Raw genomic sequence first — 26433 nt, forward strand, 5'->3', positions numbered from 1 at the left:
TCTTTTTTCTCTGATACAGTGCACTTTGCTGCACTTTTCTGCTTTTCTCTGTATATGTTATGAACCAGCTTATGGACACCATGAACCACACAACTGCTGCTTCCTCCGCAAACTCTCTCTGACTTGTATCACTTCTGCAACAGAAAAATAAACTTTCAAGGGTAGCATTCCTAATCCTTTAGTGCCAGTATTAGAAACTGAATTCTTAAAAATGGATAAATGATTGATGGACAGAGTATTTAAGCACTAATTCCCACTCATTTGATCAGGGCCTATTTTCAATGTACCACTTAATGACTTTTAAATGTTAAATAATACTTTAAAAGTTTACATGACCAAGTCTACTAAAGATGCTGCAAAGTTTATTTCCACACTGTATGTAGCCTAGGCACCCCTCTGACTAACACAGTTGCATCCTGGAGGTCTTCATTCATCATATTCATCACTTCTTTTCTTTGCTTTTTCCTTAAGAGGGCTATCTAGGAATTAGGGACCTAAATATCCTTGAAGCATGGGTCCCAGTGATTCTCATCTCACATGCTGGATTTCTAAATCCCTACCCCTGAAGGGATATGAAAAAAAAAAATGCAATCTAACCATCAGGAAAAGAGAAAGGGAGATGTCTTTGGAAGACTGCTAGTCTATGAGTAGTCAAAAGCATGACTTCACTCTCAGGGCAACAGAAAGGGTTACAATGAATTCATTAGTCCCATTAAATGTTCTGATATTAAGTCCTAATGTATACCTGGAATTCTTCAGAGTACTGTTGTTTGTGTAGCTGCCTGTTTTAATATTCACAGAATATAAAGCCTACAAATTGCTAATTTTGAAATGGTAAGAACAAGCAGGAACACATCGCAAGAGGCTGTTAGGGTTTTGGAGAAGAAGATGAAAGAATAGTTTGGTTTGCTCAGTCTGAAAAAATCAAAGCTACAAAGGGCTACCATTGTCTTCTTCAAAGTAAATCAGAGACAGATAGGATGGTGAAGGAAAAATAGCTTAAAACAGAAGACAATATTAACCAAGAGAAAATGGTGATTCCTAGATCATGAATAAATTTTGTTTGGAAATTGCAGAAACATTGCTAACTACAAAAGCAGCAAGGTACTGGAGAAGCCTTTTAGCAGAAGCAATAAAAGCAAGAAACTTAACTGGCTTTAAGGTAAAATTTGTTCACCTGATGAATGACATGGTGTGACCACTCAGGTTATCAGATGACCAGATTTAGTGAAAATCCCTTTTTAGAAACCATTCATTTTGAACTTTCCCCACAAAAAATGTTATGGTGATTTGAAGTTCTGATTTTGAGGAAATTAGGTTTTCTGGCTGAGAACAATTGTTCAATATCCACAAAATTCCAATCATCTCCATATTAATGAACCACTGCACTGTGTTGTCTAGTTATCTGCTGTAACAATTCTGTGAACGAAACATATTTCATGCTTCAAGCTCTGTACAGCAGCACTGGAAAATCCACAAAATCTATCAAGACCACTTTCTCGGGTTCCATACTCTTTAAAAATAACCTTGTTGTGATGTAAAGCTTCAACTATCACTTAGACTATTTTTGTGCATGCATCTACTTTCTATTTACTGACATAGAGACTTCATATCCAAAAAGACAGATAAACAGAATTATGTAGTGAGGCTAGACAACTTCTGTAGGGAGAAATGTCCAAGTTGTTTGAATGTTGCAAGGTCAGAAAGCTGTTATTTGTCTGCCTCCTTGAGTCAGTAAGCTATCCAGTCATGAACAGAGCTAGCATGGCTGAGTTACAACACTTGGTGGGTTTCAGCAGGGTGGGGAAAGATAAACTTCAGAATCAGAAACTCTGTTCTTGTCAAATACCAATTTAGGAGAATTTACTAGATTTTTTTTTAATCCAAAAATATAGTTAGGTAACACTGTATATAAATTTAGAATAAGTATTTTGTTCTAAATATTTTGGTGCTGTCCAGATTCTATATGATCAGGGTGATAGAAAAGCTTCAAGATGTGCCTCTTTGAACCACAAACCAAATCCCTTGTTTGAAAATCAGTAAGGCTCATAGATTTTGAAACAAGAAGATGAAAGCACCCAGAACTTAAATTTGCGATACTGCTTGAAGTATGTCACAGACTCATAGAATGTTTTGGGTTGGAAGGGACCATAAAGATCATCTAGTTCCAACCCCCTGCCATGGGCAGGGACACCTTCCACTAGACCAGGCTGCTCAAAGCCCCATGAGCCTGGCCTTGAGCACTTCCAGGGATGGGGGAGCCACAGCTTCTCTGGGCAAACTGTTCCAGTGCCTCATAACCCTCATAGTGAACAATTTCTTCCTTACAGCTAATCTAAATCTACCCTTTTGCAGTTTAAAGCCATTACTTCTTGTCCTATCACTACATGCCCTTGCAAAAAGCCCCTCTCCAGCTTTCTTGTAGGCTTCCTTTAGGTACTGGAAGGCTGGCTGCAATAAGGTCCCCACAGAGCCTTCTCTTCTCCAGGCTGAACAACCCAAATACTGTCAAGCTGTATTCATAGGAGAGGTGTTCCATCCCTCTGATCATTTTGTGACCCACTGCTGGACTCTCTTCAACAGGTCCATGTCTTTTTTTATGTTGGGTGCTCCAGAACTCAATGCACTGCTGCAGCTGGGGTCTCATGAGAGCAGAGTACAGGGGGAGAATCAGCTCCCTTGACCTGCAGGTCACAAGTGTTTTGATGCAGCCCAGGATTCTGTTGGCTTTCTGGGCTGCAAGCACACGTTGCTGGGCCATGTTGAGCTTTTTGTACTCCGTAACCCCTAAGTCCTTCTCCTCAGGGCTGCTCTCAATCCATTCTCCACTCAGCCTGTATTGACACTGAGGGTTGCCCCATTCCAGGTGCAGGACCTTGCACTTGGCCTTGTAGTAATAAAATGTAGAAATTAATGTAGAAAGATTATCTTAATGTTGGGGGGGTTGTAGTTGGAAAATGAAAAGAAAGAAGTTGGGGGAAAAAAGATAATTCCTTACTCTTTGTAATATTTTCCCCCTTAAGGGAAAAACTGCAGTCAATTTGGGCAGAGTTGGGATTTCTACCTCTTCCAGATGCCCAGACACCCTGGTCCGGTGCAGCCACCAGAAGCCTCAAAGCACAAGGAGACCCATCCCAGGGTGCCAGATGCATACTGTACACTTATGAAGATTCACTTCACTAATAAATGTTCCAAAAATGAGAATTGCCATATAAAAAGTAGTGGGCTGTGATCAATACCTTCAGTATATGAGTCAATTTCCCCAGATTGCACTATTAGGTATTTTAGTACATGTGATAAGACAATTTGGTTGATACGTGCTAGCACAAATAAACGTTCTGTATCAAAATGCTGGCCACAGTAACTGCTCAGCACCAGAGAACTGTGTAGTCTGACTTTCAGTCTAATGCAGATGGGGCCAAGGAGTCATTTGAGAATTAGTTTAAATGAACTGAGCAATTTTGTGGCACTTCAAAAATAAAGCGCAGAAAACAAAACATGATTTATATTTCAAAGAGAAAGCACATGCAACCCTCCCACTGCCCCATGTTGCTTTAGGTATTGATCACAGACCACTACTTTTTGTATAGCAATTCTAATTTTTGAAACATTTATTAGTGAAGTGAATCTTCATAAGTAGACAGTATTCCTCTTTGGTGATGTTTAGATTTTCCATTAAAAGCAATTAGTTCATTGCAAATAGGTAAACAAGTACCCTCCAGTGACTACCTAACAAAACTGAAACTACTCTAAGATATTGTATTAGAAAAAAACTTCTGGTACAGAAGGTACATTTGCAGTCCGAAATGAAAATGGATGGGGTTGGATTAGATGTATTAAAAAAAGAAAGCTTCAAGGATAACTTTATGAATATTGATGCTCCTCCCACACTGAGCAATGCATCCCTACCTCTTTTAAATAAGCATGTCTACACGGAGCAAGCCACCAGATGACGCAACTGGTGGCTTCACGCGTCACAAGAACTGACTGATATAAGCACCAGATAAGGATTCAAATAGTCATATCTTTGTGTTCTTTATATATGTGTTGCTTCAGAGAGAAATCACCTGCAAACTTCTTGAATGGTAAGCGTAATATAGTTTTCCTGTAGCTCAGATTCTGTCGCTGAAATTTTTGTTGGGCCTATTTTTCTTTTGCTTTTAGGGAGATTTCTGTGTTAAAAATACAAGGTAGAATATTTGGAATTCATATCTAAATGTAAATTTGGCATTATTTCAGCTAATTGAATAACTGTATGATACATATCTTAGTGAATTTTAATAAAATCTACTTTTTTCAAGCAGGAAAATAGAAAGCAATATACAAATAATATGTCAACCTTCCATGTTCAGTATGACTTTACATTTCTTACAAACTAGTTTTTCTTTTGGCCACCAGACAACATTTATTTTCCCCAGCAGATCTATATATAAAAACATTTGAAGTATTGCACCTACCTTATTGGTAGATGTTAACTATATTTCTAAGTAATGTTTATAAAAATGAAATATTTGGTTATAAATGCTTAGACTAAAATGGACTGTTATTACTGAGGGTCTCATTCACAATTTTTTATCTCCTAAATATAAAATATAAAATATACTTCAAACAAATAACCTGTATCTGTGCCATTTAATAAGCATACAAAACTTAACCTTAGTCCATGAAACACAGTGTCTGAATGACTTTTATATGACCACCATCCTTCAGTTAGGACAGGAATGTCCAGGACTTGGGGAAATCAAGTCAAGAGTCAGTAAAAGACTAGCTAAAACATACTATACTGTGCTTAAAGTAATTCCATCACGATATTTTGGCCTTTTTCTTCTTTCCTGAATTATCTGTGTTTAAACTGACTAATTTAAAAATAAACTATATATTTCTGTATTTTATGAATTCAGGTATGTAGACACCATTTTTACTCAATTATATATGTAACCATTTCAACATAACGTTTTCTTTCATTTTAAATAAAATATATCTAGTTCATTTGCACTATAGAACATACATTTTAATAATTCTAATTTTGAATGTCTTTTTTTTTTTTTCCTAACCTGATAGAAACAGTTCAATATACTGAAATTTCTGCTTCACAATTCCAGTGCAATTGCATGGGCAATTCATTGAGAAGAAATAAAACTGATATAGACATCTTGCAAAATAAATTATTGATATTTGAAAGAAGTGTAAACCTGAGTTGTAATCTGACATAGACAAGAGGAACTGCATTCTATTTTGAAAAATTGACATTTTGTTGCAGTTATACCAGTCTGTGATGATCCATAGAAAGCATTTAATGAAGACTTCTGGTGTTGACCACTTCTGCAATATAGATTCAATTATTTATTCCCAGTTACTTATACAAGAGATTCAGGTTAACCTGAAAGGTAGGATCCATGTCTCTCTCTAGATGTCAGAAATTAAGGAAATGCTTGTACGTAGAAGAATTAGACGGTTAAGTGAATCCTCTGAGTTCAAGAAATGAAAGTATAGTCTGCATAAGCTAAAGAGAAGACAAATGTTGGCTGGATAATAAGTACAATAAGGAAATAACGTCAGGGAAAGAGAAGAAAGATAATTAAGCTGCCTTGAAATATAAACAGAGAAGCTAAGGGAGAAAAACAGGCATGAGAGGGGATAGTAGAAAGGCTAGAGATACAGTCATAAAAATAAGTTTGAAATGACGCTGTGAAGACAGTTGGAAATAATGCACACTATTATCTCCTCCACCCTTCATTTTCTGTGCTTGCAAACTGGTGACAGGGGAAACATCCATGTTCTTTTCCATCAGTGGTTCCCCAAAACAACTATGACAATGAAAAAGTTTGAGCACTGCTTTAGCAGTGAGATGCACATAGCACTCTGAGGAAAACAGTATCAGGTCCCCTCATGAAAATGCTGACATGCATTTTTTCACTATTTTACCTATTTTTGTGATATTAACATCTATTTCATTTTCCTCTGTTGATTTGGGTTCCCTGCACCACTCCCCCTCCAAGCCGAGACTTTTCTATTTCATTCTTATTTCAAGCACTTTCTGGCCCAAATCATCTTAGATATAAGAGTTATTTTCTGCAATCATGACTAAGTATGGGAAGATTCACACTCAGCTAGTAATTTGTAACATATCTCCATTGCTATCTTAATCCCTTAATGATGACATTTCTTTTGGGAAACATCTTTATATCTAGAAAAAGTATATCAGACATCCTACACAATAGGAAAACTCCAAGACAGTAAGCTCAAAATTTACTGTGTGTTTTCATTAGGAAATAATGGACGCATGGAAACATTCAACAGAATGATAAAGCAAGCAGTTAATGCAGTTGTAATAAGGAAGTATTCCTACTTATTTTGCTTTTCTGTTAACTGTATATGGTCAAGGCAATTATATTCCTAGAGTGTTATGAATTACTAGGACACATTCTGACATTTTCCTTCCTATGGTAATTTTTAAGACCTTCCACCTATAAAGACGTTTGCCAGTAACAGGTCAATATCAATAATCACCAGTGAGACAAGACTGTAACTCCAAAAGAACAAAAGCCATCAAAGGCTCTTTCCAGCTTTTCCGAGAAGAGAGTGTAGGAGTTGTGTGTCCAAGATGTCTTTACAGAGGACAAATTTTGCTGGATAGAATGTCCGGAAGAGAGAAGGGTTTCTAAGCAGGCAGACCAATGAATAAAAATTACTGTTGCAGTGAGGGTGCTGTTCCCTGACAGGCATGGCAGCATATAGACTGTGTAGGAGAAATCTGTGGATCCATGTTAGGACAGCAATGGCAATGTAGAATACACAGCTGATGAGGAAAGACCCAGTAGCGCTAAGAAATAATGCCTTCTGAACATATTACCAGTCAGCAAGAAAGTGCCTGAATTAGACTGCAGGTAGGATCTAGGAGTGTCTTGCTTAAAGCAAAATCTTGCCTAATTCTTACATGTATAAATATCCCAAGGCGCCTGTATCTTCAGCCTGGTCTAGCTGATTGCAAGGGGATTAGACTAAATGTCCTTTAAAGGTCCCTTCCAACCCAAACCATGCAATGGTTCTATGTATTTCATTACTAAGATTGTCCAGATTTTTAGAGTTGGTACAGCTGGAGGTATAACTTCACAATATCCAGAACTGAAATAAACTTGTCCATAATAAGCAGTGTAATGCATATATACTATGCCTCAGTCTGATTGGACTTTATGGACCAGAAAGTCTCTGAAGCCTGATAATTCAGCTTTTCCTAAATTCCGTAGTTACGGGAAGCCCAGGATTGAGGTGAGGTCCCTGCTTCACAGATGGTTGCTGGGTTTGGTCAGTGGTAGCTGATTGTAAAACCACAAAACCAGTCCTGGAGGCAGACACAAGAAGGTAAGTTTTCCAGTGTGGAAGGGAACCAGACTTCAGAACTTTGATCCTGACAGTCTCTGGCTGTACATTGGCACAGCTTCAACAGAAGGAGAGAGCATCACTACCAGAAAGCAAGCTGCCATTTGGTGGCCATGATTGCTTTTATTAAGAAGTAGACAGAGTATGTTTTAGCCTCTTTAATTTGAAGGCGGCATATAATGCCTGGCATGTAAGAGGCCCTCTGCTTGTTTAAAAGATAGTTGGCAAGACATGGTTTTGCTCCCAGATTCACAGAAGCACTACTGTCTGGAATGGGTACCTAAGTCACCCCTTCCCTGTACACACTCCACTCTGAAGCATCCAACTCTCACAGGGACAGGGATTGCATTCAGTTTTGCTACCATACACTTAAACCTTTTCTAGATCCAGTTTGTATACTTAAAACCTTTTGTTGGAGTTAACTTGAAGCCAATAGTCATTGCTGATAATTGCTGAGATGTACTGAGAACCTTGGGAAGTATCCTTACAAAGAGTGTTCTCATGGAGTGTCATCTCCCTGACTTATTACAATTGATATTAACCATAACATCAATTTAAAGTACTTTCAAAGCATAGCTTGTACTCTATGGGCATCTATTTAAATTTCTTCTTGTACAAAGCATTAAAAGTAGGACTCAAAATCTGTAAGATATTTCATATCTGATAATCATTAGAAAAAAACAGACTGCAGTGTAGTGGACTGAATTATTGTTAAGTACTCTTTTGTTTGGGTTTTTTTTAAATAAGGCATGTAATAAATCTGTCAATAACTTCAATCCTTCTGTTGAGCATAGCAGCATGTTCCTCGCTACAGCAAAATCTCAAGAAGAAAAAAAGCAATGAAAAATCCATTAGACATAAGGGTAAAATGCAAGTTAAATTCACTCTGCTGGTTTAAAAAGACAGTAGCATTTTTCTCCATGGCAAGTACAACATGTTTCTGAAAACTTGTAGGAGACACTACATGCTTGCTTGTTTAGGCAGCAGCTTGGATTAATTTTTGGATGACTGTAATCAATATCTGAAATAGTATGATGAATTCATTTGGCTTACTGTATTAAGCTGACAATACAAAATCCTCAGTATAACTTTACACATCATAATTTGTATAATACTTCCTAAATAAATCACTTCCAAACCAAAAAACACACAGTCCATCCTTTTCATTACTGGTATTTGCTTGAATTTACAGTTCCTAGGCCTTCAAAATTAACAAAATTGCAGTACTGTGTTACTAAGGCTGCAAGACAGGAATGGTGCATATTTATGGTATATACAATTTAATTATTAAACAAACATATTTTTAATGAAATGCTGCTTTATGATTACCTTTAGTGAATTTTGCTTGTACTAATGGATTCACTATTCTACCATTAGCAGGATCATGTTTGAAATAAAATGGTATAAACGTGTTTTAATCTACTCTTGGGGAAAACAGCTGCAAGAAAGGTTACACTCTGATTACTTATGTGAATTAGTTCCTTATGTCAAATCATTATGCAGAAATAAAAGCTGTGGTCAGCCCACTTAAAATTCCATTTGATTCCTCCTGGGAATGGAAAACCTTTGTATTATTTGTCATGTTCTGAACATTCTTCTGAACATTTAATAGAAGACTGAAAACTAAGAGTAATTTTAAAAGAAGGGGGCAGTATTATCTGATTGAAGAAAATAAGTAAAACCATGGCTGTTTGAGGATCATGACTTCTGTTGTTTCATAGCATTACTCTGACTGCAATTTAGGGGATGTTAAGAAAAAAATGGATGATAGATTTACTAGTGCTTACTAATGATTCAGCAATACCTCTATTTCCCAGTAATGATTCTTGCAGAAAATAACATTTATTTTCTTTATATGATATCTAGACTGTTATTTGTTGAGCTTAATTTCTCACAATGAATACTATGAGCAACAGAAAAGTTAAGGTCAGACAGAGAATTCAAAGGGACCTCACCATGGGAAGGTGAACAATCTCATTGAGGCTGCTCCTAGTCGAAGTACAAGGTAAAGGCTTTAGAAATACAGAGGGCTCCTCCTGTGACTTAATCCCAAATCACATAAATAGAATCTCTGCAGGCACTAATGACTATCTTGAGTGTAGCTTTCTTGCTATAGCATAAATGACCGTGTTTCTTTTGGTCACAATTAATGATGACATAACACTAAAATGTGCCTTAATGTACTGCTGTTGAATGTATGCAATATCTATGGGCTATGGCAGAATGTGGGCTGAAGAAACATTTTTTGTTCCATTTGTTAATGTTGCCTTATAAATAATAGGACCAAAGCTCTACATCACAAGCACTTAAAACCACCCAGTTAGTCTTAGGACTATTTAGTCTTATGATCTTAAGACTACTTAATTAAGGTTGTGTACCTTAAGCAACTTACTATAAATGATTCTGGAGTTAAAAGCTCCACGATCAAAACAACAAACACACCATTTGTAGAGAGAAGTCTGGTGTTACACATGCCAGTGAAACTCTGAAGGAATCGGCAAGTGTAAAGGTACAAATACCAGTGGTAAGTGCATTTAGGAAAGTTCTTCAACAAGGTCCTTCCTCAGTCTCTTAATGAAAATAAACTGTCTTAAGACAGGCGGGAAGGTTTTTCTGAATCTGGGTTAAGGGTTTAAAAAAAAAAATGGAATAGAAATAAACTTTCTCAGGGCAAGGACCCCTTAAAGCCAGTGTTGGGATCAACGGTGCAAAGACATTCTGGTGATATGGAAGGCATTATTGAATTTTTCAGAATGACCAAAAATGTAGATGGTTGTGGGAGATCCCACAAGGTTTGGTGATACAGTAATGAAATGTCAGATGAAATTAAATGCTGATAAATGCTAGGTGGGTACACGGAGGAAATATAACCCTAATTATCCTCATACCAGTGAGTATAGCACAAGTGCTATTTTTTTATACTATCTCCACTTAGAAAAGGGATTGTGGTGTTTCTCAGGGAACTTAGCTCTGTGGCATTCAAAAAAATCGAATGCCTTTGTGAGCACTTAGGTGAGGAATGAAGAAAAAATTGAATAAACAGTTGGTACTATTGCTCGAATATACCTTGACTTCAGCCTGTAGGTCTTGCCATCCCATTTCAAAAGGAACATGGAAATGATGCAGAGTAGCAGGATGAGGTTGTTCAGAGATACAAAATGGCATCCCTAAGAAGAAAAACCATACGAATGAAGCCTGATTAGTGAGCAAATAGCTGGAAGAAATTTGCGAAATCATGAGCATTAACAGGGATTTTAAAAAAATAGAGAACAACTCTCCATTTCTCAAAATAAAAACACTAGGGAGCACCAAGGGAAGCTAGTGGTAAAAGAAAGCATTTTTCACAAACACATAATGAAATTACGGCACTTAGTGCACAGAATGTTGTGGCACGGACAGCATAAAAGAGTTCAAAACGAATCCGTGGAGAGTTGCCGATGACGGCTGTGAACAGGCTGCGCTGGCCGGACACCTGGCTGCGGCACCCCCGAAGCTGCCGCTGCCATAAACCGTGGGGGCGCAGGCAGCCGCCACCCGTGAGCCCCCGCCGCTCCGCCCGAGCCCTGCCCGACCGCCGGTAGGGCTCGTCCTATCGCCTTAAGTAAACCGTTAGTTCTCCGAGATACACCTGTGGAATTCCGTTTGAGAAGAATGACTCAGTTAAAGTCGCTTTCGCAATTAACCCATCGAAACGCTTCGAGCTGCTCCCTTTCTGTACTCTTCCCATCGCTTTCCTGCGCTGCTCCAAACTCGCTGGTAAAAAAATCGTACAAGAAAATGTTGTGACTACAAAGGAAATACCGAAAAGCGAAGCGTAGGAAACTCGACTAACCGTGTTAAAGCCGGGAGGCGGGTGCAGGCCGTCCGCTCGGCCCCGCAGACGGCGGCAGCGGCGCTGCCCGGCCGCCCCGGCCCCTCTCCGCGCGGGCTGCGCCGAGAGCCCGGCTTCGCTCCTCCGGCTGCGCTCTGCGTTTATTTACTTTCATATTTGCACACTGTGCTCTCCGCCCTGCAGCTCTGCACGTACAGATGCGCGCACCTCCAGGGACCTCTGTCACTGCCACATACCCCCTAAAACCCAGCGGTAGCCGTTAACTCCGTCAGCGGTGGCCGCCGCGGCTCCCCACCCGGCTGCGGGGGCGGCCGCCCAGCGCCCACGCAGCGCGGGTCCAGGCGGCGGCCCCTGCGGGGGACCGCCCGGACCTGCCCGTCGGCGCGGCGGAGGGCAGCTCTGCCTGCCGGGGTCCGCGGCGGGAGCGCCCCCGCCCGCTTTCCCCGCCTCCTGCCGCCGCTTCGCGGGGTGGCCGGGCGCGGCCTCGGCACGGGCCGTCACTCTGTCTCTCGCCTCGCAGGTCTCCGGAGCGGGCGGGGCGGGCGCTGCTCGGAGCCGGGCGGGTGGGCGCCATGAAGCGCTCGCTGCTGCGGCTCTGCCAGGCGCGGGAGAAGGCGGCGGCCTCCAGCTCCTACCAGGGCGTCGTCTGCGAGGCGGATGCCGCCTCCGTCGCCTCGCAGGATGTCTTCAAGGTGCGTGCGGCGGGGCGCGGAGCGAGTGGCGGTCCCGGGAGCGGGGTGGCGGGTGTGAGTGAGGGGGCAGCCCAGCTGCCCGAAACACCGAGGCCGGCGTGGGACGAGACGTTGCCCAAGGCTGGGAGGGCGCTGGGACGCGGAGGGTGAAGGTGGAGGGTGCGGAGGGTGAAGGTGGAGGGTGCGGTGGGTGGGGGCGAAGTCAGGATTGGAGGCAGCTGTGCGGGCTTGGCACTGTTTGTGTCCCGGACACCCTTTGCTCCAGGAGACCCTTTCCCCTCACTCGTCAAGGGAGCCGTGAGGGAAGAGCCGAGGGGTGAGAGAGGGGCTGGGAGCCTCCCTGGCCATGGGGTGTGAAGGCACAGGACACTGCGGCGTTGTGTGGCCAAGTCCGAGCCGGGGCGAGTGGGGATGCGGGAGGGGAGCTGGCGAAGGAGGACGCAGGGTCGCAGGGGTGGGTGGCAGGCAGCTGCCGTGGGCTCACATCCCCCCCGGGCATGGCTCCCCAGAAAAGGTCCCACTCTTAGAGGGCGGTCCAGAAGTTACGATGGGAATCAGCAGACCGTCTAGCAAAAACGTCTGGAAGGTTTAGAAGCGCTGGGACTGTAATGAAGGCAAAGGGAACCAGCAGCACCAACCTACAAATGCGAAATTGCTGCCAGGAAGGATCTAACACCTTCTCTTTTGCACAGAGAACAGAACAAGAAGTTGTGCATGTATATTGCAGCTAGGGAGACCCAGACCAAGTGTCAGGGAAGCCTTTTCTAAGAGTTAAGACATATCAAGCAAAGGAAGAGGTTGCTTATAGGATGAATGACTTGGGTAACTTAGGAGATTTGTAAGAGCAGGCTAAAAGAATTTGACAAAGTATGTGAATGAGTTTAAAGACCTCTTGAGGTCATTTCCAGCCTTGTTTTCTGTGTGCTAGCTATAGTCCTGAGCAGCACCTCTTCAGCATAATACAGCTTGTCACTGTGGTGGGTGATCTGCCACCGGAGCTGTTCAGGTGAAGGGCAAAGCAGCTGCTGTTGTTTAAAATAACTTGCTTTGCTGTTTTGAACCAACCAACCAAAGTACTGAGAAGACCCAACTGATTTCTTCCTTTCCCATTTTATTAATGAAACACTGCATTATTGGCTGAAAAATCTTATTTTTGTTGACAGAAATTATCATCATGCCACATTTGGTCTTACTGATGAAAAATTCCAATGTAATGAGTGGTAAAATGTGGTCTAAATCAATAGAAAGATTTTAAATTCATTAAAATTAAAATAAGTTAGAATATTAGAAGGAATAGAAGATACTGGGCTTTGTAATAAGGTTTTCTTAAATAGCTTTTTGATGTGTATAAAATGTATAGATATTTGTGTATGTAATTGACCTCTTATTTTTGTGACAGTTGAAAGTTAAGTACCCTTTCCACAATGGAAATTATCTTTTTGTGATTGCACTTTTGAAGCAGATGTTACTCCTGTACTGGCCCCAGTCTTCTAAACCTTTAAACGCATTTGCAACGTTGTTGACAGAAGTAACCTCTTTGAGGTCAGTGTGGCTAAGCTGAAGTTAAGTTAAACACGTGCTTAAGAGTATGAATGGGCTGCCGGTAATGTGTATTTCCTTCTTGACAGCAACAATAGTTGAGTCGTTGTGGCTCAGGCGATCCTGGAGAGCAAAGTTTTCCTTTTCTTTTGCAGCTGAGAAGGAACAGTGATTTTAGAGGATTTGCATTTTTTTTACCCTTTGCTTGCTTACACATCATTGGGAAACTTTGCATTATTTTTGATATGCATTTTTCTTTCCTTTTTTTTTTTTTTAATGTTGTGGAATTGTTCTTATTCCCTGTTAACTTTTTAATAACTTGGTTTTAAATTATTGCCCCTTCTACTGCAATCATTTTTTTCTATCACTTTTCTTCGTATACAACTATGGATTTTGAAACACTCTTTAACAAAAATATTTGGAGAACATCATAAAGTATCAGCAATGTTGCCATAGTGGGCTTCAGTTGCAAAGCACAGTACCAGGAAGGTATCAAGGTATAAGTGGGCTGAGCTGTCAGAGGGGGTTTTATTGTACTGTGCTATGAAGATGCTGGGTTGTTTCAGGCTGAGATAGTAGCCTATGGGATGCTTTTAGGATACTGATGAAATTAAAGAATTTATCGGTTGCTCTGACATAACATCACAGAAACCCAACAGCTGAACTTGAGAGCATAGGGCATAATATCATTCTCTGTAGAAAGATCTAGAAAAGGCATTTGTCTAGATTATTATTTTTTCCTCTCTGTTGAATGTATCTGGCATGGCCAAAGCTGTAGAGAGTATAAAACAGTAAGTGATGAATTTGCTTTTTTGAGATTTTCCATGGTGGAGGGAGGATCTTGGATGTACAACAGAAGACAAAATAATGTATTCAAGATAATTTCCATTTTTGTTAATTCTGCACTGTTTCTCATCTGGGTCTGATTTTACAACCAATTAAATCGATCTGAGTTTGACTGTTAACTCAATTTGATCAGGATTTGTGTACTTCTGTATGCAACGAAACAGTTGGGGGAGAATTATTGAGTGGTAACATGCCCACAGTAACACATTATAGCATTGCTAACATTTTGCCTATTAAAAGAATGAGAAAATAAGAAAATTTGTGTCCAAAATAGGTGATTTCAGATGGAAGCGCCTGTAGGCTAAGGAGCTTCATTAAGAAGAATCGTTCTGGGCTTACCAAAGTGGATGAATTAAATGCCACCCCACTGCATCACGCTGCGGAAGGAGGTCAAATAGAATTAATGCAGCTGATCATAGACGATTCTTCCTGTGAAGGTAAGACACATTTTATGAAATATCTTATTTTATAGAATAAAAATGTTCAATAATCTAAATGTTTGTTACTCAACTGAAGCAGAACTGGTATTTGTTATCTACATTTACAGTTTTAAATAGAATTCAGACTGTCTGCCACAGTTTGCAGTGTCTCAGGTGTGGTTTGGGTTGCCCTTTTTGTTAGGACTGTTTTCTCTCTAATGCAGTGAATCAATATATCTTATTTTGTTGGGACTCAGGTTTACAGTCCTCAGAAATAAAAAAGAAAACTTCAGTGAAGTACAAGTAGGCTGACTTTTTGTCTTCCTTATTTATGTTATGTGTCTTTTGTTACATTTCTAATACAGGAAATTTAAAAGAGAATTAATTTGGCTTCTTATGCTTGTCATTGAAGTTGTCATTGTAACAATGTATAACTTAATTAGTAGCGGGGAAGAGTAAACATTTGATGAGATAGGCCATCTAAAAAAGTTTAGGGAAGAAGTGGTACATAGGAGAATATGGGGGCCTTCAATGATGGAAAAACTTTCTGTGTAAAAAGTGTCGTTTAGTAGCTATTAGTAAGCGTTGTGAACTACATAGTACTCCACTGACAGACTGTGAGCTACTGAGCAAACATGCAATAGCCCTGAAAAGCTCATTTTTTCACCCAGTGATGGCCAATCTAATTTTAGACTACTCTGGCTGAAATTTATTTTTCTTTTCAGTATATAACTTTTGTCTTGATTTTTTAGAATATTTGTTTAAGTTTATTTGAAATTTTGAATCTCAGAATATATGTGTACAATAGACCATTTTTATCACTGGGCATGAATGGATTGACTTCTGTGTTCTCAAGTGAATCAGAATAGATAGGGTCTTTGATCTTACAATTTACAAGCACTTATTCAGTATCTCTTATTTTAGTTATTCACATACACTTGTTTTGTGCATCCTCTAAAGCAATAGCTGCAAAGTTGAGTAAGATAGGAAAGAGAAGAGACAAGGAAAGAGAAATCAAGTAACCCTTGGTGGGAGAAAAATAATGTGCAAGAAACAGATGTTTCACTCCTCCCATCTCTCTAACTAATACTGCGTATTCAGCACAATATTTAATCAAGATAACACAATGCACTGTGTGACATGGAATCTTTCCTTTTTTTTCTTCAAAGAAATGCAGTAGCACAGACCTAAACCTCCATTGAGGACACTTTTTTTTTTTTTTTTTTCCAGTACAATCAGAACATGTGATGATTTTGCTTTGGTTTTGTTTTTGTTTTCTCTCTTTTGGCCTAGTACTAAATGTGATGGATTCTTCTGGAAATACCCCACTGCACTGGGCCACAAAGAAAAACCAGGTTGAAAGTGTTAGTTTGCTTCTTAGCAGGGGAGCCAATCCAAACATTCTGAACTCCAATATGATGGCACCTTTGCACATGGCAGTGCAGTCCCTGCATAATGAAATTGTTAAGGTAAGTCTAAAGTCCTCATAAATCTACAGACTTAATAAGTAGCTCAACAGCAGCTGCGTGCAGAATGCCAAGACCTTGTTTATACATGCTGTATCTCCCCTGTGTGCTTTGTTTAGAGAGTAGGTTGTGTAACATAGGATGCTTATAGAAATGTTTGTGTCTTCTTAGCACAGCAAGTCAAAAATAACCTACTGATTTATATAAATACTGATATTTATGTAATGATAGTAGTTGTTACATTTCATGGAGAATTCTTTTAGTTTCTGAATTTTAAAAGTTCAGAAAGTTCTTTTTCAAAAGAAAAAAAGGTTCTTTTTAACACTAAAATTTCATGTAGGCACGTGTCATTTCAAATGTTTATGTTCTGATTTTATTTTTTTTTAAATTGTATAGGGAGTCATAGAAGTATCAACATTTTCTAGTTTCATATTGCATTTTTTTAATGAAAACCAGATTAAAATTAGTCAGAAAACACAGTTCTTAAAACCAAGATTTTAATAATAATTTTTAATAATAGCAGAACTAAAGCTGCAATTAAAAATCACAAAAATATATTGTGAAGAAATTACTAAGGTGTCCATTTTGAACCTTGTAAAATAGCAACAGCATGGAGATTTTAAGCACCATAATTTTTTCATCATTTGTCCAAGTGCAATGAGAATGTTTTCTTCATATGCAGCATTTGGATAGAATTTTAGAATTTGTAAAGGTTTTGAATTTACAAGGTGAATGCAATCTTAAAACTGTATCACTTGCTTCTCCCTTTAAAGTTGTCTTTTTTATTACTTCATCAAAAAAAAACCCAAAAGAAAACCATATTCCTCTGTTCAAGACTTAAAATCCTTTAGAAATTTTCAATGATGAAATATTTCACTGTCCTCACGTCTTTTACAAAATCTGATTTTATTATGAATTAAGAACAGAAAAATCTGAAATACAGTGGGGTTTTTTAAATGGCCTTTGTGTCAAGTTCTGGGTTTGAGTTATTTTACAGCTCTGCTCTTGACTAAATGCGTGCTCTCATTCCCCCTCCTACCCCCCTCCCATTGTGTATTCAAGCTAATTCTCCTTTTGGTTTCTATTGTCAAATTGCCTGAGAGTGATTGAAGTGTGCCAGTCCCTCCAGTACAGTAAAATTCTTTGGAATTACTGAATGACAATTAAATAAATATGTAGGTAGAGGAATAAATATGGGGTGCAGTACAATCATGATCATTTCTAGATCCTTCGCTTCTCAAAAAATGCTGGAAGCAGTCATAGAGGTACTTGGTGATACTGATAGCTCAGTGTTAACTGTTAACATAGGGACTGAAGCAGGAGTTCAGGATTGGAAGGGTCCCTGTTTCAATTTTCTTGTTTCCCTTGGTATTTTATATCTGTCCAATAGATGCCTAATCGAGCAGGATCTACAACATTGCCACTTTCCAGGGAATACAGAACATTACAAGACATTATAACAAACTTTGGTTAAAAATCCCCATCTGCACTTTGCTACAGAAAAGGTTTTTGTCCCAGTATTGGGAAAATTGTTAAATAAAACTTTCAGCTCCTGTGCAGCTATATACAGTGTTTAATCTAGTTACCCAGCTGTCTGCTGTAAAGAATTTTACTTTGCTTTTCTGTTCTTACCTGCATTTTTCTACATTCTCCCGCTCCTCTGCCTGTGTGTTGCGGGCTGTTGGCATGTGAAAAGAGCAAGTTGCAAGAGTGCTATGGGTGATAAACAACAAAAGTAACGGAATAGGCCTTCATTGTTGTGTTTGGCTTATGGCTGACTGAATGTTTTCTTAACCATTTAGATTTTAGTACAGCATAGCAGTACAGATGTTAATTTGGAAGGTGAAGCAGGGAACACACCTATAATTGTTGCATGTTACAAGGATAATCCTGAAGCACTGACACTTCTGGTAGGTATAATTATCCATCAATTTTTAATGTAATTTGTTTACCTTGATGCAGTGTTATTCTGTTCCTGTGTTCTGTCTTTGTTCAATGGAGGACGGTTAGTCATGGATCTGGTATTCAAGTTGCTTTGCATAGATTACTAAGAAACAACCTTTTAGGAGCATATATTAATATATCGGAGCAGCAAACTTACAAAAAAATTTAAACTGATTTTGAAAGTCATGAGAACACAAGATGAAGCACATGTATTTATAGATGTATGGATATAACATGTAAAAGATGTTTGTGTATAAACTTCACAATGCATATACAGCATTTTAAAAAAAGGAGACTGGTACCCAGGAGACTGTGTCTGCTGCTCAGAGAGGCTGTGGAGTCTCTTTCTCTGGAGACATTCAAAACCCGCCTGGACGTGATCCCGTGCAACCTCTCTAGGTGAACATGTTTAGCAGGGGGTTGGCCTAGACCAGGGGTCCTCAAACTTTTTAACCAGGGGGCCGGCACGCGGATGCAGTGGCAGGCAGTCATCTGCGGCTGCTTGGTTTCCCCCTCCAGCCCCCGGCGGGGGGGGGGGGGGGGGGATTCTGTAAATACCGGGGGCCGGATGGAGGACCCTGGGGGCCCATATCCAGCCCGCGGGCTGTAGTTTGAGGACCCCTGGCCTAGATGATCTCCAGAGGTCCCTTCCAACCCTGACCATTCTGTGATTCTGTGTAATAGCATGTTCATTATTCAGAATTTTCTGTATGTCATTAAGCTATATCCAGATATTTTCCAGATTGAAAACGGAGGGAAAATATGTAAACCAAACAAAACAGGATGTATGCCTATCCATGCAGCTGCCTTTTCAGGTGCAAAGACGTGTATGGAAATTCTTTTAAAAAAAGGTAAATACATTGTTCCCAAACACTCAGTAGGATTTATTGTTTATAATAACATTATCTATTTTCTGCTTTAATTCTCAAAGAACTGTGAAAACAAGGACTTATAACTGTGATTGTACTTACAAGAAGTTAATGCAATTATTCCTATGGGTAATTCATGCTCATAACTTTTGTATGATTGCAGCCTAACTGCTTTCCTAAATGCGTGTCCACCCATTGTTTAATGATAGATGTGAAAGGTTTGTATTTTGAGGAAGGAGAATATTATTCCACAGTTAATATATAATTGTTTTGAAAGCCTTTGTATCTTCTGTTATCTCATTCTCACTTTAAAAAAATCCATTTATTTTCATGTCTTAGGTGAAGAATTGGGTCACTCTGCTAAAACCCACATCAATTTTACCAATAATGGAAAGTGCAGTCCACTTCATTTGGCGGTTCAAAGTGGAGACCTTGAAATGATTAAAATGTGCATTGAATTCGGAGCCCAAATTGATCTAAAACAGGTAAAACTCAGAGTGGAGCAAAATGTAATTTTGGTAAAACCGAGGTATTTCTAAATCTCTGAACGGTATGAAAAAAAAGTTGAACAGATAATCAGTGCTCATGGTCTCTTCCAATGCAAAACCAAGGGAGCAGCAAATGAAAAAAAAAGTCTCATGTTCAAATCAGGCAAAATGCCAGGTTTCTTTACACAACTTACATAGGGTGTTGTGGATATGAAAATACATTTCAAATTTTTATTTGAATTCAAATTAATTCAAAATAAATTTCAAAGTACATTTGGGCAGATCTATAGAGGAAAAATTGGTTCTCAACTACTACATACAATGATACCCCCTCTGGCTGAGGAAGTCCTTGAGTCATAAACAGAGCCTGGGAGAGCACTCTGCAGAATGGTGCGGCCTTCTTTAGAAACCCTTTACTATGCAACTGCTATCGTCTCTTCCGAGAAGTGGAATCTTCAATCTGACCCTTTCTCATCATTCTTGTTTATCCCTAGCCTTGCCTTGGCCTTTATAGTATCTTCTTTGTAAGCAAGCACAAATTCATACTACTGCTGCTACTGTGATACTGTTGGTGTAAGGGCCTGTGCCCAGCTTCATGATGAATAAACATTTCTGCAGATATCTGTCATTAATCAAATTGTTTGCAAGGCTGAAATCAACTCATGAGAGCAAAGATAAACATGGTTTAGCCTTCTTTTATTGGTTTGATTCTTTGAACACGCAGCTTTTGAATGAGATGATTTATGCTGCTGATTTTGTGATGGGTAAGACTCTCCTTTTGAGAATGCTTATGGCATTGTGGAAAAGCCCATTCCAACGCATTCACTGAAATGTTCCTGTTCTAAAAAGGAGAAAGTCAAAAGCCTCAGGCATGTATCAAAGTTAGTTTGTCCCATCTAGCTAAATCATGTTCTGGCACATATTGTTCTAATACTTTATTGCTTAGTAATTTTATGACTGTCTAGCTTATAATAGTTTAATAACATATTAAAACAAGTTATTTTTAACCTGCAGAAAATTTTATTGAAGAATTACTTCTAAGGAAGATCCCTTTCAAGGAAGTCAAAAACATTTTAGAATAATACATTTTCTGTATTATAAGGGCACATTTGTTTGCTATTCATTTGTATTGATCTATGTATGGTTTTCTGTAGTTTTCCTTTGCTTCATCTCTTGTATTAAAGGGTGCTCTCTGTGTCTGTTTATTAATTCAACTACAAAGATTGCTAAGACTGTCATTATCTCATATCTTAGAGACTTGGTGTAAAACAATAAGAAGCTTTGTAGTAATCCTTTAAAACTATCTCTGTAGTCTTTTCTGGTTTTTAAGATCTCTTTAGAGTTCCACTATAGTTAAAGACTAAAGTTTCATTACTTACATAGAAATGAAGGCATTTAAGAATCATGAATCCCGGCTAGTTCACTAGTATGTTTACGAGGTTGGAGGTTAGGTTGTTGGGGTTTAAATATTTAAATGTTGTTTCATTTTCCCATTTACAGAATGAAAAGTGCACAGCACTTCATTTTGCTGCCACTCAAGGAGCAACTGAGATTGTGAAATTAATGATGTCATCCTACGCTGGTGAGGAATCCATTATTGATGCTGTAGATGGGAATAAGGAAACATTGCTTCACAGGTAGGAGGCTGCTCTGCCAGATTTCACTGTAAATTATGTGAGCTATGATAGTCTCAGTTATTGTCAGCACCAAATTATACTTTATATAGTATACTTTGGAACACCCATATGGGTTGAAACAACTTCATGGGATGGGGGATGGTTTTAGTGATAGAGTCAGTAATTTGGTCAGAATGCTAAACGTTTTTGTGCTGCACCCAAAATCAAGAGTTCCAGTTATCTTGGAACCATGCCAAGGGATGCTCACTAACAGTATTGAAAATTCCCTCCAGCATAGTAGGTGAACAAGTTCATGGATTGTTAACAGACTCTGAGGTTGTGGAACAAATGCCCTCATCTAATAGGATTATGTTCTCCAGAAATGAGTGAAAAATATAAATTCTTTAAAAATGTTTTCTTTTTTCCTCAAAAAATTACCTTATACTTACCAACAAATAGATGTTGGTACACTTCTTTATGACTACAAAATTGTAGATGGTGTTTGTGTATGTAATAATCCTCTAGGCTTCTCTAGTCTTTCACACTCCGTTTGAAACCAGAGTACTAGACTGTGGAGAAGTTTCCTCAGTCTTCTGTGGCAGAAAGACACTTAGATGTGCTGGCTACCAGCTCCATGGAAGATAGTATATTTCCCCATCTATACATTTTTGCAAGAAAGATGTGTCTCACTGCATTTAAGTGTATTACAATATAAAATAATTAGTAGAAAGTCAGAGGCAGGGGAGATGATTCAAAGATAATTGAAGAAATTACAAGGGGACTGTATTGTAAACTTAAGATAAGGTTTGGGTATACATGGAAATGCTACCATGATAGAACACGATTGAAGACAAAGCGATGACAGAATGCCAAAGAAAATTGTGCAGACACAACATACTACTTAATAGATGACTGGCTGTCATATGCATGAAAAAGATTGCCCTTGGAAAAAGCTTGGTAAAAAGAATGACACTTTTAATACCTGTGTTTGTGAAACAGGAAAGAAAATATTATCAAGAACCATCAGAGAGGTCGAAAATGACCCAGATCTCTCAGAACATAAATAAACTGAATAGTGACATCAACTTGTTGAGAAGTGAAGGAGCAGTGAAGCATAGGCAGGACTTGATCCTTTCACATTCCTACTGTCATGTTTCCATCTAAATGTTTTATAAAATGACTTCACTTTCTCCTCAGCCACCTTGGAATTTATTTTGAGCGTGTGTGAAGCATTCAATATTTGTGCCTGGCTGGAGGGGTCTACTGTAGATAATGGAGGTATCTTTAATTATTTGGAACCATGACATGATTTTTAAAACATGTCTTTTGAGTAATCAGTTCTAATTATAGTACTCCCAGTGTTATTACCTCTTATAATGCTAAGGGAACTGTTATCTTTGAGATACAGTGCAACCTTGGAACTGTCCTTCTGTGTTGGTCATTGAGTCAAAATATTTAACAGAGGTCTGACTTCTGAAAACATTTAGACTGCGTGTATTAGCTATATATGTTATATAGTTTTGCTGTGCTTGCTGCTTTCACAATTTTTTCCTGTATTTCAGTGTCTTAATGTAGAATAAACCCTGATAATTTTTCATGTGTATAGACAGATGTAAAATATTTTTAGTAAATTAATAAATGTCACCACAATTTTGATCAGTGTATTATATTTTTTCAAGTAGAATTGCCTGCCACAGTCAGAATACACGTTTAGACATTGTCATTTAAACCCCACTTTAGCATTATTACACAAAATATATAGGAAGTTATTTTTTTAATATCAAATTAGTGAAATGTTTTTGAGACATTAGGTTTGCCTGGAACAAACTGAGTTTGAAGTTTATGGAATTCTATATTGACCTTGTGTGATACAGCAAAAGATCTGAAATATGAAATGACTGATTCTGTTAAAAATCAGTGGTAAAATGCCTGTTGACCTACCAGTAAGGTCTTTGCTTCCTGCAGTGAGTTTTCAATGTATTAATTGAACTGAACTTAGTTTAAAAAGAAAATTCCATGACAAAAATCAAAACCATTTATTAAAATAAATTATGTAATAAAGGTATCTTTCTGTCTTTTTATATTAAGTATTTATTGGAAAATATTAGAAAATGCAGCTAATGGAGGAGAATGCTACCCTTTGGCTTGAAACTTCATTGTCCTTTCTAACGTTACTGTATTTTTTGCATTTTTCCCCACAGGACAGCATTGTTTGATCATTATGAACTGGCAGAGTATTTGATTTCAATGGTAAATATTTAATCAAGCAACATGTTTATAAAGAATATTGCTATCTATTATTACAGGTCTGCATAGAGTTATTAATAAAGGAGAATGTGTTCTCAGGTATACATTATTTAGATAGATTTATATACATTTCATAATGCATTATTGACAGTTACAGTGCAACAGTAGTTATGGCTCCATGATGGTGTTCCACAGTTACAGAGGATGAAAACTTGCAATTTATTTCCATTTTGCTTACTCAGAAAAGTTTCATAAACATCTTTTACCAAATATAGTGAACTGGTTTAGTCATCCTCACTTTTAGGATATGAAATAAGAAATAAATGCTAAACATGCATTGAATTTGATCTGATTTTTTTTTTTAAAAAAATCCTTTCTTTAAAGTATGTACGCATGATTGTTCTGGGGTCACATAGACATATGAAGTTTGTGCATGATCTAGAAATATTTTTTACTGTATGTAGTTTGGTTATATTTCTTCACTGAATAATTAAAAGGGAGAAAGAGAAGAAATGTAACCAGGAATGCTACTGGCTATGATCCAAGTGTCCATTTATACCAATTAAACAAGGCTCAAATACTCATTATATGCTGCATTTGGTTGAGGAAATTTTCAGAAGTCATCAGACTTCTTTTTCATTTTATATATGTTTAGGTTTTTTACTTTATTTCATGATAATTATATCAAGAAAAATTCTCTTTTACATACAGTTTTGCTTCTCTCAGAAACTCTGTTATGGGGACTGAATTTAGTCAAAACTAGATGTTGTCCTTATTTTTAATTCATATGTGCAACGGTGAGGTTTGACTGCTTAAACTTGTCTAACAAAACAACTTGTTTTGTTAGAAATAACAGGCACAAGTTTTTGCATGTGGAGGCTTGTGTGCACAAAATATTAGAAGAAATGTCTTTTAACACTGCATTTTCTAAGTACGAACTTGTATTCCTTGAGTGCCATTTTGACTATTTTGGCCTCTTCCACAGAACCTATGCTGAGGGTTTGTTTAGCTTTCCATATAGAGTATGTCAGTTTTTAAGCTTTAGGACTTTTTCATTTGCCCTGTCTGGGAATGGACCAAAATATGCCAGCTGGGGTTAATGAGATGTGGCACATACGACCTGCACTGCGTGCTCTCTTGGACTCACTAGGTATCGCCTATGCTGTGGTGTACACAAGAGTGAAAAAGAAAAGGTGGAGCAATGCTACTGCTCAAAAGGAACAGCAAATTCCAGTTCAGGATGGGTTTCTGCTTTTAACAAAGAACATTTATTTATTTTATACATTAAATATCCACATTTCATGCACATTAACTTACAATGATTACTTCCGTTATCTTATTTTTGGTACTTTTTGTGTCTGCAAATGAAAGCCATTGTAAATAGATCTAGTGTTGCATCTAGCTCTTCTAGACAGAAAAAGTAAGATGATCTGTGCTAAGCAGAATTCTCCAGGAACACTATGTATACTATTTAAATTTAAATTACACCAATTTTTTGTGAGTTGTAGGTCAATGTGCTACACAAAAAAACAGAAGCAAAATCTACATATGTTTCTTGCAGAGGTTTTCATAATTTTGCATTTGGTCTCAACATAACATGGCAATGAGTACATGCTCTTTTTTTGGTGAGATGTACAGCTATGACTTGCCGTAACTGAAGACTGACGTCTTAAGAAAAGGGAGAAGACAGAAACCTAGATCAATATACGTAAATTCTAAACATTACAAAACTTTCTAGCTTCGAAGAAATACTACTTACAAACTGGTTTGCAAAGTAAGCATTTTAAGCACAATGACTTTAAGAATAATATTAAAGTGGCCATTTATAATTAGGTGCACAGTATTTGGTTTGTGCATGCAAATGGTGTAATTGTATTTACAAGTTATGTAGACAACTATAAAGGAAAATAAAGACATGAAAATCAGGAGGTTCTCATAGTTTAGCTCGTGTGTTAGCATTTTCCCTGCATATCTTAGTGTTTGGGGTTTTTTTCTTGTGTACTGGACAATTTAGCATTGAAGCGTCTGATGCTTCCGGAGTTTACTTCATTAATTTTATTGAAATGTGCATATCAAAAGTAAATAAGCAGTTATTTTACACATTTTCTTGCTTCCTTTTTTTGGACTTCGTGTTTCCTCTTTTTCTTCTTTTGTCTTCACTAAAAAGAAAAATGAAGGACTAAACTGGTATAAATTCTAATTGATATTTACAAAAATTGCATATTTATTTTTATATTTTTCCTATGTAACAGCATTGGTTTTATATTAATATATGTTTTATTCATATATATTAATGTACTAATGTATAAATTGAAAAGTAAACACAGGTCAGAAACTAGATTTACAAACTCTTAATTCAGCTGGATTGTGAATGTGGTAAATATATGTGACAATATATAAGTTACTCCTGGTTGTGAGAACTAATGGTGAATGCAGCTGAATTAATTTTGCTGAAGGCTGAACAATGATGTTAACTGGAGGAAAGGCAATTAAAGATTGTGTTATTAACTGGAAATTGCTGCCCTGCGCTCACTGAAATGAATGAGCCACTTGGATAAAAAAGGTCTCTGTTTCTCTGATGAATAAGAGCATTTTTAAGAGGTTGTCTTACCTCGTAGAAAGGTAATTGGGGAAAAGGTCCTGCATGTGTTACATTTCATCAGCACACATTGGAAGCTTCCTGTTCTCTGTGGTAAAGTAATCATCGTACATTTATTAAATGTTTCTTATTACTACATTACAGGTTTTACCATCCTAGAAAGTAAATATTGCTCATGATGATGATTAATTCTCTCTTGAATTAGGACTGGACCCAAAGACAATTCAAGTTAATGGAAAAACTCCTATTGATTTTATTATTTTTTTTCAATGATCTTTGGATATTACCTGAAATAAAATAGATTTTTGTGTGTACTGTGTTCCTTACCCAGATTTGCAACTAAATATCTAGAAAAATTATACCTAAACCATCATAAAAATACATACACCTCATTGGTTCATTTATTTGTATTTTCATACTGCCTTGTTGGCAGGATTTTTTAGATAAATGTGTTTATGCTCATAGCATTTTGCTGATATTATCATAGTGATACTGT

At 37.9% G+C, this 26433-nt stretch overlaps 1 protein-coding gene across 1 annotated transcript in view; it reads left to right on the forward strand.

The window, feature by feature from the left end:
- Positions 1-11723: 11723 nt before the first annotated feature.
- Positions 11724-26433, forward strand: part of TRPA1 (transient receptor potential cation channel subfamily A member 1) — a 37830-nt gene continuing 23120 nt past the window's right edge. Inside the window, exons 1-8 of the mRNA XM_055705245.1 lie at positions 11724-11904; positions 14564-14726; positions 16002-16177; positions 17977-18084; positions 18861-18969; positions 19327-19472; positions 20976-21112; positions 23293-23341. Coding sequence (XP_055561220.1) covers positions 11785-11904; positions 14564-14726; positions 16002-16177; positions 17977-18084; positions 18861-18969; positions 19327-19472; positions 20976-21112; positions 23293-23341 — 1008 coding nt within the window. The 5' untranslated portion in view covers positions 11724-11784. The remainder of the gene's footprint in view (positions 11905-14563; positions 14727-16001; positions 16178-17976; positions 18085-18860; positions 18970-19326; positions 19473-20975; positions 21113-23292; positions 23342-26433) is intronic.

This window comes from Falco cherrug, chromosome 3 (genome assembly GCF_023634085.1).
Source record: "Falco cherrug isolate bFalChe1 chromosome 3, bFalChe1.pri, whole genome shotgun sequence".
Classification (NCBI taxonomy): Eukaryota; Metazoa; Chordata; class Aves; order Falconiformes; family Falconidae; genus Falco; species Falco cherrug.